At 32.1% G+C, this 17,911-nt stretch overlaps 2 protein-coding genes across 2 annotated transcripts in view; one reads left to right on the forward strand and one right to left on the reverse strand.

Annotated features, from left to right (window-relative positions):
- The window catches only part of LOC140447259 (uncharacterized), a 46,232-nt gene extending 29,797 nt beyond the window's left edge, over positions 1–16,435 (reverse strand). Inside the window, exon 1 of the mRNA XM_072539813.1 lies at positions 16,037–16,435. Coding sequence (XP_072395914.1) covers positions 16,037–16,111 — 75 coding nt within the window. The 5' untranslated portion in view covers positions 16,112–16,435. The remainder of the gene's footprint in view (positions 1–16,036) is intronic.
- Positions 1–17,911, forward strand: part of LOC140447258 (uncharacterized) — a 258,442-nt gene that overhangs the window by 172,963 nt on the left and 67,568 nt on the right. The gene's annotated exons all lie outside the window — the stretch shown is intronic.

Here is a 17,911-nt window from a genome sequence, read left to right on the forward strand (position 1 = left end):
TTCCTAATTTAGGGATTTTCCAAAATCTCCCAGTTTATTGAATTAGGTACCTAAACATTTCTAATTTGATGCTCAGATTTGTAAATCATTTTTGTTTTGATATTCAAAGCGTAAACACTCGTTGTGCGTAACAAAAAGGAAGATTGTGATTTTATAATGCCTAAAACAACCAGTGCTTCAATTTGGATTAAACCTTATAAAGAGCTGTCTATGGATATGGGAAAAATCTACTGTTCAGTCTGTGGCAAAATTTTAAGTATCTAATATTTTCTATTAAATATCTAATATTTCATACATACAGGGTGTTTCCAAATGACACTTACAACGTTTGACTGTAGATACTTCTCGAAAAATTGAACAAAACGATATAGTTAATGAGGGGTCAAACTTATTTACTTTTCGAGATACAGGGTGTTAAAATTAAAAAAAATTAAATTCTTTTAGTTAATAACAACAATAACTTTAAAACCAATAAACGTATTTACTTGAAATTTAGTACTCGTAGGTTGTTTTTAAATGAAAAATAGCTTCCTTTAGTGAGAAAAAATTGTCCATGGTATAATACAATGGTGTGTATTTAGAAAAATTTTTCATCTTTACTTCTTTTTATGAAGTCAGCTATTCTAAAACACAATTATTTTTATTGTAATTGAATTAACAAAAAAAAAACTTTTGTTGAATTTTAAAATAAGTTATATGATGTACTAATGGTTAGTAACAAAAACTAATTTGTGGATTAATACTGCATTTAAAACACCCTCAGTGGGTGTTTTTTTTCCAAACCAGTTATTTGATTAACCAAAAACACCTTGTATATTTTTATATTTTAACGGTTGGGTTAAAATAAAGGTTTTTATTTTTATTTATAGATAGCATGTGAGAAGAAATTTCAGATAGATCAACATGTGAGAACTGCTTCACACATTGCAAAAAAAGGAAAAATAGGAGGAAAACATCAAACTTCAATGGCTAAATGTTTCCAATCTACTTCAAAAAAATTAGATGAGCAAGAAACTTTTAATGAAGACTTGTGTCGCGCATTAGTGTCTGCAAACATACCGCTTTCAAAATTGGCAAATTTAAATTTTAGTTCGTTTCTAAAAAAATATTGCAAACTTAATGTTCCAAGTGATCGGTCTCTAAGAAGAAATAATGTGAACGGGCTATACTCGTCGGTGTTAATTAATATTAAGGAAGAAATTGCAGATAATTATTTTTACATATCTGTAGACGAAACCACTGATTCCTCAGGAAAGTATATTGCTCATTTATTGATTGGTGTTCTTAAAGAAGATACCTTACCAAAATCTCATCTTATTTCATGCCAGCAACTTGAGAAAACAAATGCTTTAACAATTTCGCGTTTTATACAAGAAACATTAGCAACTTTTTTTCTTCCGACAACTATTCCTTCTAATAAATAACTGCTTATTTTATCGGATGCTGCTCCTTATATGGTGAAAGCAGGACAAAATTTAAAAATATTTTTCCCAGATTTAATACATGTTACTTGTGTAGCGCATGGATTAAACAGAGTTGCAGAGGAAATACGAAAAAAGTTTCCTCTTGTAAATACCATGATATCCAGTGTCAAAAAAGTATTTCTTAAATCTCCTATAAGAATTCAACTTTATAAAGAAATGCTACCTAACATTCCTCTTCCACCACAACCTATTTTAACGCGATGGGGAACATGATTAGAAGCAGCTAATTTTTATGCAGATCATTTTGTTAAAATAAAGAACATAATTGATACGTTAACAGATGAAAGTTCCCAATCTCTTTTGGATTCTAAACAAACTTTTCAGAGTAACTTGCTTCAACAAGAACTTTCATTTATAAAATCAAATTTTAGTTTTGTTCAAAAAACAATTACTCAGTTAGAATCACCAAAACTGTCATTGTTCGAAAGTACAGCATTAATAAAAGAATTTGCGTCATGTTGTCGGAACGTTAGAGATAATTTAATATTGTTCTGAAGCTATTTTCTTGTGGCATTTTAAATTAATTACTATTTAACTGGGAATAAGCCACAATTAAAGGTTAAAATACGTTTATTGACGTTTCAATTTCCACTTCGGAAATCGTTCTTTTGAGAACGATTTCCGAAGTGGAAATTGAAACGTCAATAAACGTATTTTAACCTTTAATTGTGGCTTATTCCCAGTTAAATAGTAATTAAGTTAGAGGTAATATTGGAAAAGATATTTTAAAAAAATTTGAAGCTACTATGGAAAAAAATAAAGGTTACCATATTCTTTCTGAAGTAGTCAGTGTTCTAGCTGGAAATATTTCGGAAACAATTAATTTAGAACCAAATGTTTTGGTTAGTTTGAAAAATGCTCCCGTTACATCAGTTGATGTTGAACGAAGTTTTTCCATATATAAATATATGTACTCAGACAGAAGCCACAAGTTTTTGTTAGAAAATTTTAAACACCACTTGGTCATTTATTGTTACCATAATTCTCAATAAGTTTATTCATACTTAAAAATGATGTAGTTACTTAAAATAAATGTAAATCTTAATGAATAGTAGGAAATATTTAGTTATGTACACTTTTTTTTTAAATAAAATTGTTACTATTTTACGATTTTTTTATTTATTTGTATGCATATTTTGTAAAATATTTGCATATTTTCGGGTAAACACGTGCATATTTATGCGCATATTTTCTACATTTTTATTTGCATATTTGCCGAAGTCTAGTTATTACAAAACAAAATTACTGCAAAAATTGGTGGCGAAGGGCAGATATTTACCTAGAAAAGATACTTAAGATTTCATTTCAAGTATAGTACTTCTGCCATTCGCTTATACATATTTCGTCCTTTTAGAAGAACTCATCAGAGCGCTTCGGTAGGAAGCCTTAAAGGTGAAATCAAATCTTTTCAGTCAAAGAAAGTAATAATAAAATCTAAGAATAAAGCAAAATGTAAAAATCTGAAGATTTCTACTTGCTCGATATTAAATTTCATATTCTCACCTAAATTTGTGTTTGCTTTGTAAATCGTAGAAATCGTAAATCCATTTTCAACTTAGTCAATTATTTCAATTTATCAATTGCAAAACCTATGGCATACTTATTATTGCTTATTAAAAATAACAAAGAAGGGAAGCTTGTAATCTTTAATAAACATATTTTATTGAAATAGTACAAGTATCATATTCTCGATATTTTCAAGGCTAAACAATTGAGGAGGTCAAGAAATCTTCATTCACAATATCGCGTATTTTTTATATCAAGTAATGTTCTTACTTGCCTTGGGGACTCCCTGTATAACAAATAAAGTTACTAATAAAATAAATGTTTTAAGCTACCGTATTGCTACGGAAATATTTTGCTGCTATATAGTATTGTTTTTTTATAATTTTAATCTACTTGGATCGTTGTTAGGTTGGAAATTTTACTTAGTATGCAAGATTTATTGTAAACATTATTGTCTGTACTAACGGTTACGTAATTCGCAAATATTTAATTCCTGACCGGTTCACGAGAATAAATGATTTTTCGGATAAAGATAGATAAATTCAAGGACAAAAAGTGTACCTAGGTACTTTTATATTGTTGTAAATATTCTAGTAAGTATAGAGTATTATGGCCCTTTAGGAATGTTAAAGCCTTTGGGAGTGTGTATAAAGGTGGACTGAAAAATTCGAAATAATTTTTGTATGGAGCTAGTGCGAAAAATTTGCGTTTTGATGTAGAATAAAATTGCAAGAAATCTCTGTTATATTGGACCCTATCTTCAAGTTCCATATTAAACTTCATTAAATCAGTTAAAAATTAAATTAAAATACTTAAATGAGTTTTTTTAATTTAAATATTTATTTTATGGTGCAACATACGTTTTACGATTGGTAGTCAAATTTTTTTTTAAAAACAATATATTATTTCTATACTGCAACCTTAAATGAATAAAGCCATCCCTTAATTCTGGTCCACAAACAGTAACTGATGCTTTAGCTACTACCTTGACATTTCTTTCCACGGATTGGGTAAGACAGGGGCAATTTAAGACCTCTATATCGCTGTGATTCCCAGTCTCAATCATATCCCTTTCATCTTCATTGGAAATAAGTTTTAGCAAAGAAGAAGTCGTAACACTACATTCAGAAATAGAAATTACCTTGATATAATTTGCAGCATTAAAATTTACTGGCGGTATTTTGAATCTCCTGATCTTTTTCTTTCTGGCTTTCTTTAACTTTCAACACTCCGTGTAGTAGTCCCAGCTCCCGTTTATGTTTTCGTTCATCGTAAAATGAGCGCTCCTTTGGATAACGGCATTGACAATTTTTCTTTGGTCGACTGGTAGAAATCGTGAGTAATGGATTATTTGCCATAAATGTTTTGAACCATCAAAATAGCTGGGATATAGTTTTATATAAAACCAAACTGGTGCATACACTTTTTGTATGAAGCTTGCTAACATAATTAATTTAGGGCTGGGACATTGAGTTTCAACATACAATCTAAGCAACCGATTGGCAACTGTCAGCCACTTTGTGCGTGACACTTTCCCAGGTTTTTTAATACTCGAATCATTAGGGACTCCCCCAGTAACTACTTGACTTATTTGATACAAATACTTCTAATCGGTACTAAGATCTATTTCTAAGAATATTGGTAAATTGTTTTCTATTGCGACGAAATTAACGACAACCTTCCCTTCACAGCGTTCCAGAAGTTTCCTCATTGGCCCTGAAAAACCAAATGGTCCACTGGTGTGTCCATCTAACTGTTGCATTAAATGACAAGTGTACTAGCCAGTAAAGTGAGGTGTCGCAGTCTTCTTCCAGTTTCCTTATAAGGCCTACTTGAGGGCTGGTGTTCACTACCATACCATCGCATTCAACTGCGCTTATATTCGATATATTAATATTATTTTTTAGTTTTTATGATATTCGCGATGTTTGCAACTTATTCTGATAGAGACACGTGCCCTACATATCGAGAGCCTGGTTCTTCAATAATTGTAACATGTTCTTCTGTACCTATTTTTTGACAAAACTTATTACTTTTTTTGTTGCAAGACAGTCTTATCTTTACACTCATCAAAAAAAATACCTCTGGTAGACAGTCGTTCCTTCTGCTTCTGGAGATAACGTCTATGAGAGGCACAATATCGCTTTATTTGGTTGCTATTATGATGGTTGGACTCTAATTGTTGAGAAAGGAGCAACTAATTCTCCTTCATGATCATCTACATCAGAAGAATTTGAGTCAGACAAGCTGCTACTTGTGGAACGATTAGAGATGAATCAACTGTAAATGTTTAAGGAACAATTTCGTCAGTACTATATGGTTCTTTTCATTTTCTTTCATTCCAGATGCTACAATACTCACTGTTCCAATTGCCATTTTTCGACAAAATCGTTGATCTTGAAGGAAAATTCGCTCATTTTGTGATTATTCCTTGATTTTATCACACACACAGTTACAGTAATTTGCACTTGCAAGCCGCGATATCAAATAAATTTTCTCACTCCTTTCGAAACGGGCAAATCTTTCCTTTGTACGAATCAGATGCTTGCTGAGTTTTTGTGTATTGCTTAAGATTTTGATACTTTTTTGATATAACTAATGACAACTTATAATGTTGGAAAAGAAGCTTTTATCGATATTTGTTCTACTTTCGTTACAACAGCTTTCGATACGTCGGCGATAGATGAATCTTTATTATTATTTGTCAACTTAAGTTCATTACGAATAAAGAGAAAGCCCTTTAGAATGCCACACTTAGTTGTTGACTGTTTATTTAGAAAAGTCAAAGAAAGAAACAATATAATCTCGATATAACATACTGTTATGTTAATCAAAATTGTAAATTATTCATAAAACGTTCTTGTTGCCTGTTTCTAAGAAAGTCAAGACTCGATGTTAAAACCACGTTACATAAAATGAATAATATTGAATTAAGTACCACCAAATAATTTATTGGATTACAAGAACAAAGAATGAATTTAAATCCAAGAAGTCCTAAAAGAGACTGATATGATTTTGAACACACTCGTGACTGTAACAGGAAAGTATTTTTAAAGTGTGTAAAATTTATTTCCAAGCTCAGTGCTTCTGGTTTACAAAGCCATCCTCAGAGCTATGATCAAGTTTTAAAAATCACCACTACTTAAAAGAGATCCCATTTTGGTGAAAAAATCTACTTCTTCTTCTTCTTCAGGTGCCATCTCCGCTACGGAGGTTGGCAATCATCATAGCTTATTTAATTGTTAAGGCAATAGCTCTAAATAGTTGTTTTGAGCTGCATCCAAACCATTCTCTCAGGTTCTTAAGCCATGCAATTCGTCTTTTTCTGATGCTTCTTTTGCCATTTATGTTTCCTTGCATTATGAGTCGCAGAATGCCATACTTCTCGCCCCGCATCACATGTCCGAGATACTGGAGTTTTCTTTCTTTAATTGTAAGTTCAACTTTCTTCTCTTTACCTATTCTTCTCAGTATTATCCAGGAAACCCTCATAATTCTTCTGTAGGTCCACATTTCAAAGGCGTTAAGTCATCTTATTGTGTCTAGATTTAACGTCCATGATTCTACTCCATAGTATAGTACACTGTATAAGTAACATTTTGTTAGGCCTACTTTAAGAGCTAATGTTAAATCTTTGCCACATAGGACCTTTTTAATTTTCATAAAATTAGAACGTTCTTTTTCGATTCTGACTTTGATTTCTACAGTGTAGTCATTATTTTCTGTTATAAGTGTTCCTAGGTAAGTGTACTTTTTTACTCTTTCGTTCTACTGGCACTCTAATATTAAGATTTCGTTAGTATTATGGTTGTTTTTACAAATTTTCATAAACTTCGTCTTTTTGATATTGAGCGAGTGTCCGTACTCCCTACTACACATTACTATTTTACTTATGAGTCTTTCCAGGTCTTTTAAACTATCGGCTAATATTATTGTATCGTCTGCATATCTAATGTTGTTAACTAAGACTCCATTTACTCTTATGCCGACTGTTTTATCTTCCAGAGTTTCTGAAATTATCTCTTCAGAATAAGCGTTAAATAATAGAGGTGATAGTATGCAGCCTTGCCTGACTCCTCTCTTTATTTCCATTTCTTCAGATGTCTCTTTTTAAATTGGTACTATTGCTCGCTAATTGTAGTAATGGTTTCTTATTAGCCTTAAATCTCTTTCATCTAGGTTTTTATTTTTTAGAATTTCCATGAGTCGGTCATGTTTTACTTTATCAAACGCTTTATTGTAGTCTATAAAACAGACGTAAAGAGGACGGTTATCATCCAAACATCTCTGCGTCAGCACGTTAAAGAAGAATAGTGCCTCTCTGGTACCCGTACCATTGCGGAACCTATATTGTGTGTCACTAATATCCAGCTCCAGTTTAGAGTGAATTCTGGCGTGGATAATTTTCAACAGAATTTTCAAGGTATGTGACATTAAGCTTATGCTTCGATAGTCACTGCACTCTTTGGCATTCACTTTCTATGGCAAACACACAAATTCTAATGTCAACATTTCTCTAGGGATGATTCTCGTAGTATAGATAGCGTTGAATACTTCTACTATTATGTCCAGGTTTTTTTCGTTGATCAACTTTAATAGCTGGCTTGGTAATTCATCTGGACCAGGAGATTTATTGGTTTTCATTGAGTTTAATGCCTGACTAACCTCTGATTTGGTTTTCTTTGTAATTTTTGTTCTGTCTCCAATATAATATTTCCATTTTTGTCGAGCAATATATTCGAGGTTCTTCTACTTCTTACTCCGGCTGGTTTTTTAAGCTTTTTTATGTAGATTAAAGTTGTCATATCTGTTTTGCAGTTCTTCTATTTCTTTACATTTTTCAGAGAAGTAGGTTTCTTTAGCCTCCCTAAAATCCACAATTTTCCTATATAAAATAAGTTGCTTCTTTGCAAAAAAACTCTTAACAGGCAGAATATTGGGCTCTACAAAAAAAACATTAAAATTTTTTTAATGTGTTTTTGTTCTGTCTAATGTTCTGTGTTTTATGAGTTTTTTTAAAAGTAACTTTATAAAGGAAAATTGTGGATTTTTCTCTCACTTTTTTGCTAAATTTGTGTAAGTTAAAAATTGTAAACCTTAAATTATTTTTAAACTTAATCCATTTTTAGAGAAACTAAAAAGGTTCTGACTCTTTTTTTGTGGCATGTCTCAGTTAAATAGTAATATTTAAGGTAAAAATCTACAATAAAATATAAAGATTTTTGAAAAATAGGTACCCACACTTTAAGTAAAATTTTATTGTACATCATTATAAGTTCTGTAGTTTGATAGAGATTGCTGTATTATACTTTTAAAAACGCCAGTACGAGACTTTGTACACAATCACAATTTAAATGATTTTTATTTTTCGGCATTTTGGTCATATTTTAACATAGTAAAGCCAATGCTTTTAGCAAAAGCTGATATCAACATTAGTAAAGACTAAAAATAGCGATTTTTAACACAAAAAAGAGGGAATAGCCATAAAATGACCAGACATTTTTTAAAAAATGTTCCAGAAGAAATACTTCCAATAAAAAAATCATCAATAAAATAAATGAAGTCACCTTTAAAGCTTTCTCACTCCAGTGAAAAGACAGGAAAACAGACCTCCCTCTCTGGTGGACTCACGAAATTAAAAACAGAATAAAAGACGAAAAAGGGGCATACTATAAATGGATATGGCTATTTGCAAACAAGATATAATCGAGATAAAAATCATGGCCACAAAAACCTAAAATTCCTCCCGGCAAAATAAATGCGAGGAACTAACGCATACATAGAGTAAACTAAATCAAATTTCCTGCACTGGCCATATAACAAATGGATAAGTTCTCGTTAGCTTAAGTAAAGAAAGAGAGCTATTTCACATCATTAAGGAATCAGAACGTAAAACATCATATCATTAAGAAATCAGAAATATTTCCTCTCCCAAACTCGCTATAATAGTAATAACAGTAAAATTTGAAGGAAAACATCCAGTACGGAGGAAAAAAACTCTCTTGGAAGAAAAGACCAATCCCTTAAAAACCTGAAAATATTCTTCTACTGCATTCTTTAAAATATCTAACTAATTCAAATGTTTAGTACATTGTAGAGAGTTCGGTTAACTCAACATAGAATAAAATTTTTGTTTCCAATATACCAAAGTGAGTTGTTTATTAATTTGCAAATAAACAAGCGTTGTTTGTTTATTTGTATAATATTATTTATTAAATTTATAACTACCATATTAATATTGCTAAATTATTTTTCTTAGAATGTTTGTTTATACTAGATTTTTGCATATTTTATTAGCGGTTATAATAAGTAAATAAGAAATATAAACATAGATATAAAAACATTAGGAAGTTATAAAATAAAGCAATTCATATTCAAAACGATGTATAATCTGTTTTAAAAATATTTTAAATGACGTTCATCAAGCGTGTTTTTGCTTTCTTTTTATAATTTCAAATACAGTATTTGCCAAAACATACTGCCGAAATTTAGACTGCTGTCAAATTCTGCATTTATTTCTTCTTCCTATTCTTCTTTTTCCTCCTGTATTTCTTTAAAACTCTTGTATCTCTTTTTTAAAGCCTGTTTCTTCTTCAATATTAACCTCCTAAATTCCTCTCCTATCCGTTGCCATTCTACTAATGTATTCGTTCCACTCCTGTTTCCATTTTGTCACCCATCCATTTACGTCTTCTATATTGCATGCTGTTTTTATATTTTCGCTTCTCTCTCTATCCAACAGACTTTTCCCTGATATTCGTCGAAGTAGTTTCATCTCTGTTGTTTCTAGTAGTCGTCTCGTTTTAGATGTGTCAGGTCTTGTCTCAGCCGTGTATGTTAATATAGGTTTAATTGCTGCTTTATAGATTCTTGTTTTTGTATCTTGTCTTAGGTGTTTGTTCTTCCAGATTGTGTCATTAAGAGATCCCGCCGCTTTACTTGCTTTTAAGCTTTGTTGTCGTACTTCTTCTTCAACATCTCCATAACTAGCTATATCTATTTCCAGATATCTAAACCTCGCTTCTTGATTTTACATCGTAGTAGGTATTTAGATGTCAAACATTTGGTTTTTTCTGCTGATATTATCATATTGTATTTTTTGGCTGTTGTATTGAAGATGTGTGTTAATCTTTGGAGCTTGTCTTCTCTCTCGGCGATTAATGAGGTGCAGTCAGCATAACATAATATTTGGATTTCTTTGTTCCCCATTCTGTAACCATGACCTTTACGTACTGCTTATATTATTTCGTCCAACGAGAAGTGGGCTTAACGAGTCACCCTGTCTCACTTCGCTTTGTACTGGTATACACTGTGTTAGTTTTCCACTTATCTTTGCTGTATTCAATTATAGAAGTAGAGGTTTTCGATGGTTTGTATAATGTTGATTGGTATGTATCTTGTATACAGTAGGTGTAAGACGTCCTCGGAATGGATGCGATCGAAAAGCTTTGTCAGGTCAATAAAACATAGATATGCTGGTTTATTGTACTCGATGACCTTTTTTGTGATTTGTCTTAGTACAAATAAGGCGTCTACGCAGGATCTTTCCAATCTTAATCCTTGTTTTTCATCTGATAAAGTTGTTAGTTTATTGATTTTGCTGGTTAGGACTTTTGTGGTAAGTTTAAGATTTATACCTCTATAATTGTTTGAGTCTCCTTTATCAACTTTCTTAAACATTGGTATCATTATGCTGTTTCTCCATGCTTCTGGTATCTTGCAATGCAATATTAGTTTTTTTCTAAGTTTTTTCATCTCAAGCTCGTGTGGTATTCCGTCTGGTCCTGGTGACTTTTTATTTTTGAGTGAATTTATGCCTATCTCTACTTCCTGAAACTCGTGTCTTAATTCAGCTACGTTATTGTGTTGATTATTATTTTCCTTTCCTTTAAACAGTTCCGTTAGGAACTTTATTTGATTATCATATCAACTATCATATCAACAGTGCTCTATTATTAAAACATACCTATGTGAAAATAGTTCTCAAAACTAATAGCCATGCTTTTTGTTAAAAATTTTGAGGGTAGTGTTTATTCCTCGAGAATGATATCAAATTGTAGTTATTTTGTGTGTTTTTGGGTATTATTTGGTTGTGTGTTATGTATATGTGTATATGTTTACGTGTTGTGTATAAAATATTATGTATAATTGTAGATTATGTGTCGCCGACTTTCTATTTATCTGCTATCTTGGCATATCCTTGTTCCTGGCTTCTTTTTAAGTAATGACAACTACAGCTACATTCATAGCTACACAATGCTACATTATGCTGATGGATTTGCTACACATTTTACTTCATTAAGTAGAATAAAACCAGCAAATTCCATTAAAAATGCCACAAGAAATAGAAGATTCAACAAAAGAATTCAAAATAGATATACAGAAAGCAGCGTGGGCAGTAGCCCCGACTATTGACTATTGAGCCAGCAAAAAATCTTGACCTCACAGTTAAACAAAAAATACTGGAGAAAAGGCAGCTACGGAAAAAAATAGCAGATATCGAGATGCGCAGATGCGCAAGCGATAAAGCAAAACTAAACAGAGCTACTAAAGATGTAACAAAGTTACTAAACAATATCAAAAACAACTACTCACTTTAGAAGGCAACAAAAAAAGCTAAAACAACCACAACAATATTGTTCTCCTATAAAAGACATGCAGGGTAAGACATAATGAAGTGCGTAGACTGAAACGTATCTATGTTTTACCGAAGTCTCTGTTTTTGATGTATGCTTTATGCTCGGTTATCCTCACACTTGATGGTGTTACAGTTTGTCCTATATAAAAAAAATGTTTAATTCCTAGGGAATTTTATAGATGCAGTTCTTTGATCTCTGTATTTAGGTTTGGTTTTGAATAAAATAGATTTTAGCGAATTGTTTTTTTTTTTAATCTTGTGTGGTATATTTGTTTTGTATCCTTTTTAATTTTTATTATTGTCATCTTGAAATCCTTCCTTGCGAGCGTTTCTGGACTGTTTGAGGTATTTTGTTGTTTCTCTTAAAACATCCATCACTTGAGTGTGTGGTCCTCTCCAACAATAAAAAGATAACGGCATATTTCCCGCTAAAGCTGGTCAAAAAGGATGACAATGAAAAATGTGTAGATCAAAATATTTCAAATTTAAACGTGAAATTGAAATTTGGAGGTTTAAAAAATATAAACTATCTAATAAACAAGGAACAGTTGCACCTCAAGATGATTTAAAATTAAATACTAGGGCATGTTCCTGTGAGATGAAAAATAGAAGACATTATACTGATCCTTAAATCTGGAAAACCAACAAATACAATTTAATCGTACAGGCATATTTATTCAGTTTCTGGCATTTAAAAGCTCTTCGAAAACGTATAATAAAAAATAAACCCTTTCATGGAAACGATCTAGTTCCATTCTACCAACCTGGTTTTAGAATGTAGATTAATCATGATTTTTCTCAGAAAATACAGAAAAATATTGGATTCATATATACAGGTTAGTGTCTCTAATTTAAGACCGAAGTAATACAGGAAGAATATTGCTCGTAATTAAGAGAATAAAACGAAAGAATACCGCAAGGTAGTTGTATTATGATCAGTTATATACTTAATTCAGAATATAATAGCCACTTTCGCTGATGATACTGAGGTACTAACTGTATGTAAAAGGGTAATACTTCGTTAAAAAAAATAGCAACTGTAATAAATGTTTGTTTAATAATATTTAGACACTGTACGGCACGATATTTGCAAGATACTAGAGAAAGGGGAGACACATGTGGACATAGGCACAAGTTAACAGTTGATTTTTTTCCGTCTAGATTTCTTTTCGAGTGGTTCTAACTCACTCTCCTAGGTGTCACTAGTGATATAGTTCTATGCCAAGAAATAAATTCAATGTCAGAGTTGCCATTTGTTTGTGTCACGAAGTTGTGTTACTTTTGCCGCGTAAAAGTAAATAAACAGTTTGTAATAGAGATTGTAAATAGAGATTGTAATAATATTATTATTTTGAATTTTGTCATATTTGATATCAGATAAGTTTCTACAGTTTTGTTTTAGTCACAACCTAAAAACAGGTATCTAGTACTTTTGACAAACTATGCATACGGGGCAGATGTGGACACCATATAGGGATGACAGTATCCACTTGTACCCCATAGGTTCTTTCAAAACAAAACAACCTAAAATATATTTTTTTGCCTTACAGTTCGAAATAATGGCGAGAACCGACATCAGAAAAACTGACAGAAGTAATATTCCTGAAAATGTAGTAGTTCAGGCCATTTGCGATATAAAAAATGGTAACGGATCTATCAGAAACGTAGCAGACAGATATGGATTGAAGAAGTCCATGTTATAAAAAAAAAAATAAAAAAACTGAATCAAAAAATATAAATGATAAAATATAAATAGAAATAGAAATATCCGAAATAAAGTTTTTATCAAAATATACAACACGGCAGATTTTTTTAAATGAAGAAGAGGACAGTCTGGTGAATTATATTCTTCAATCTTCGAAGTTACAGTATGGATTAACCTACTTTCAAATTCGAACATTCGCATATGAGTATGCTCTGAAACTTGAAAAAAATGTGCCAAAGTCATGCTCGGAAAATTATTTTGCTCGAATTGAGTGGATGAAAGGTTTCATGAAGCATCACAATAATTTATCTTTACGAAAACCGGAGTCTACGAGTCTAGCCAGAAACATCAGTTTTAATAAAGTTAACGTAGACATGTTTTTTGATAACCTAGAGAGTGATTGATAACCTAAAATGTACAAATTTACTAGTGGTAGAATCGTAAACGTAGATGAAAGCGGAGTGAACACTGTCCTGCAAATGTCAAAAGTGGTCGCAAATAGGGGCTGTAAGCAAGTGAGATACGTAGTTGGAGCAGAGAGAGGTGAGCAAGTGACGTATGTTGGAATAATCATTGTCAATGAAAATACTATTCCACCTGTTTATATCTTCCCACAAGTGCGACTTAAAGAGTCATTCCTGACTGGAGCTCCAGAAGGCAGCATTGATATTGCTTCTCCAAGTGGTTGGATGCCCAACGGGGTATTCCTCGAAGTTGTAAAGCATTGTAAAGCAAGAAGAAGAAGGAGATTGCAGCGAAAATGGTTTAGTACTCTTAACATTTCCTCCACACACAACACATCGTTTGCAGCCTCTAGATGTGTGTGTATATGGCCCTTTTAAGGATCGTTGTGCAGCATTCAACTTATGGATGTCTACACATCCGGGAAAAGCTATAACAATTTATGACATTGCACATTTAACAGCTCCAGCCTTTGAGGAAGTATTTAACAGAAAAAACATAATTTCTGGGTTTTTAAACACTGGTTGCTATTCCTTTAATAAAAATATTTTTTTCTCAGAAGATTTCGTAGGAGCTGAAGTTACGGAAGTCAGTGATGTATAGCAGCGAGATAGCACAACTGATGATTGTCTAAATTGCAGTATACCCTCTAATTCAGAAAGGCCTTCTACATCATCATCGGCAAATGCTCAACCACAAGTCACCAATAATTGTCAACCTGTTTTAACTACCGAAAAACAAAGTTCCAAAATTGTAATTATTTCCGATGTAACACTTACTCCGGAACAAATTCGTCCATACTCAAAAGCCGTGAAAATAAGTTCTAAGAAAGAAAGAAAAAAAATTTCAATCATTCTGACCGCTGCACCAGAAAAACAGAAAGTTGATTAGAAAATGAAATAACAGAAAACGAGGAAACAGAGAAACAGGCTTAGGAATGAAAGGCAAGCAGTATAGAAAAGAGAAAATCCAAATCCCATATTTGCAAAGTTTTTGATGAGGAGACATCAGAAAGCGAAATTGAGAATTATTGCGAAGAATCAGATGATAGTCTTATGGAAGTTGAGACTAAAGATAGTAAAGATTTTGGATTGAATCTTACGAATATCAAAAAAAGGGATTTCGTTCTTATTAAATTTGTTACAAAAAAATACTCAAATTCTTGGTTGATCAAAATGATGCCGCCTCAAGATTTTGTATTTCCAGATCAGAAGGATGAGAGTTATATTTCTGTAAACGATATTATGAGAAAATTGCCAGCTCCTGAAAAAAAAAAAAAAATTGGGACAGCAAGATCCAGTCCCTTTTTTAGGGTTTTCCGTTAATTTTCATTGGTATAATATGGGATAATTCAAATTGGGCTCTAAATAATTTAATTACTGCCAAATTTAAATGAACACAAAGACTGACAAACATGTGAATCTTGCATTGAAGAAGCCGATACTTTACAATCAATCTCATTTTGCGGTATAAATTTTTTTTTTGAAATTTGTCCACATGTTCTTCCCTCTCCCCTATAGAGGCTAGGATAAGTTAAAAGGCCCATGTCAAAATGAAACTAAGAGAGCTCACAACCAAGAGTAAAAAGGTTTTGGCAATTGGGAAGAAAATTTAGTCGTCGACTTTGTAGAAAATCTTCTCGAGCTACAATGAAATGAAATACTCCTATATAAGCAAACGATAAACCCTATATCAGACATCAAGCTGTAGTGTTGCAACAGTAAAAGTAATTCAGATGTATCCAGTGATTTCAAAAGAAAGTATAAAGAATAGTCAATGCTTGCATGAAGAATTGTCAACACTGATCTAGTAATGGATAGAATAAATATCGAAAAACTTTCTAAAAATCATAAAAGACTTCTTGAAGTCTTCGAGACTTTCTTTGTGCAAGGTGTAACTTCTAAACGGTGTGATTTTGAGTCAAATCAGTAAAAAGGCGAACAAATAAATATTTCCATTATAAAAAGTATGCGCACCAGCAACTACACGGTAATAAGGGTAATTCCAAAGTAATAAAAACAATAATGATAATAATTAAAAGGAAACAATAATTTATTAGGAAGTCTGTATAATTCCTAGTTAAGAATGCATATCAATTATTGTAATTAAATTCTTATTATATTCAATATAATAAAATTTAAAAAGAAAGCTAACATTCCGCGTTTCAATAAAGTTTATTTTAAAACCAAAGAAAATTGTAAAATATTTTTTAAAATAAAATCCAATAATATTTAAGCTTACCCCTTTCTGAACCAAGCACAATAAAGTTATTACGACACTAGTGGAAAACATGGAACTAACACTAAACCTGGCCATCGCTGGAACTGAAGTCAAACTGTACAGATTTGTTTCACATCATGAACTTAAATTACACTGGCAATACACCAACATACACCATTGGCGATAATACAAGCTGCGGTTTGGGGAAAAAACCATATCCGATCCTACAAGAGCTAGAGAGTAAGCAACGTCTTGAGATAGGAACTCAGATAAGCACTGTCTGGTTTTTGACGCAAAACGTAAAAATGTAAATGGTGGATATCTGTATGGGTGGTACAGTTAGTAGAACGGACATGGGAACACTGCACCAGAGGCGTACCAAGGTTGCAATGGTGTACACAAACGCCGAGCTGCCACCTCTCTACTTCCACATTAAATATTGTTTATTATTTGTTTAAATCATAATTAGGACTCCGCTGGTTGTTTAATGTGATTTCGATCGACCGTAAACACAGGTAATTATGACATAGTGTGGACGCTTGCTGCGGTTTTTGTATTCAGGGGATTTTTATTCTCGACAGGTGTCTTATCCATTTTTATAATGTTACATGAGTAATATATCATTCTGATAATTCTTGAATGCCATTTTAAATTTACGTTCCCTGTTTTATCTATCATCAATCTCTAAGCAAAAGTTAAAATTCCACAATTCTTTTTAATTATGGTTTTAAAATTATTTCCTTCCAGCATGTTTATTAATGAATACTATATACATTGGAATAACCTGTAATGGAAAATTTGTTTGCATTGTATTGTAGTTTCGACTTTCCATTGAATCAATTATTAGAGAAACCCCATAAGTCATAAAACTAAAACTTTCGAAAAACAAGAAAACACTGTGTGAGAAAAACACAAAGATTTCTACATGTTAAAAACTGACCTAATTCCATTGAGACACTGGTTCTTGACTTTTTCACTCCAATGTTTTTTGAAAAAAGGATTGAGAATAAAGAATAAGCTCTATATAAGCTCAAACTTGATTGACTTACAGGGTTTCTTAAATAAATTGTTCAGCGTCACCTGAAACCTAAAACTAAACTTTACAAGGAATTAAAATAAAACAAAATATACATAGTACTGTAATTAATATTAAAAAGTACAAAAAATATTATTACCATTTAAAAAAATAAACGAAAAGTGTGATCATTCATCTTCTTCAGGTATATTATTGGCCGTTGTGGGCCAGTTAAACAATTAAATATAATAATCCTGAATATTTTCTACATCCGGTATATAACTTTGTAGTTTTTGTATATCAACAATATATATATTTAGGGATTCTACAGTATTCACTGCCTTCCCTCGCTCAACCGTTTACATCTCTCTCTGTTGTTCCATTCTCCATCGTTTAGGCCTCTCTTACTCAGGGCGTCGTCTACTTCGTTTCTCCAGAATTTTCGAGGTCGTCCTCTTTTCCTCCTTCCTATGGGGCTCCATTCGGTTATTCTCTTTATCCATCTGGTGTCGCTAGTTCTTCTTACATGTCCATACCACTTCAATCTTTTTTGTACTATATATGTTAGTATGTCTGTTTCTATTGATGTTCTATGCTTTATTTCGCCATTACTTCTCCTATCCATTCTTGTTACTCTGCAGCATCGTCGCAGGCATTCCATCTCTGTTGCTACTATCTTACTGCTGTTTTTCTTGTTTATGATCCAATTTTTAGCCCCATATGTCATAATACTTCGCACTAATGTTTTATAAATCTGCGTTTTTGTCTTCATATTTAGGTGTCTATCCCACCATACTGAGTTAAGTTGTCGGATTGCTGTTCTTGTTTGTCCTAATCTTTGTGTAATTTCTTTCTCTGTTGTTGCCTTTTTCGTGATTATA

This window comes from Diabrotica undecimpunctata, chromosome 8 (genome assembly GCF_040954645.1).
Source record: "Diabrotica undecimpunctata isolate CICGRU chromosome 8, icDiaUnde3, whole genome shotgun sequence".
NCBI classification, from domain to species: Eukaryota; Metazoa; Arthropoda; class Insecta; order Coleoptera; family Chrysomelidae; genus Diabrotica; species Diabrotica undecimpunctata.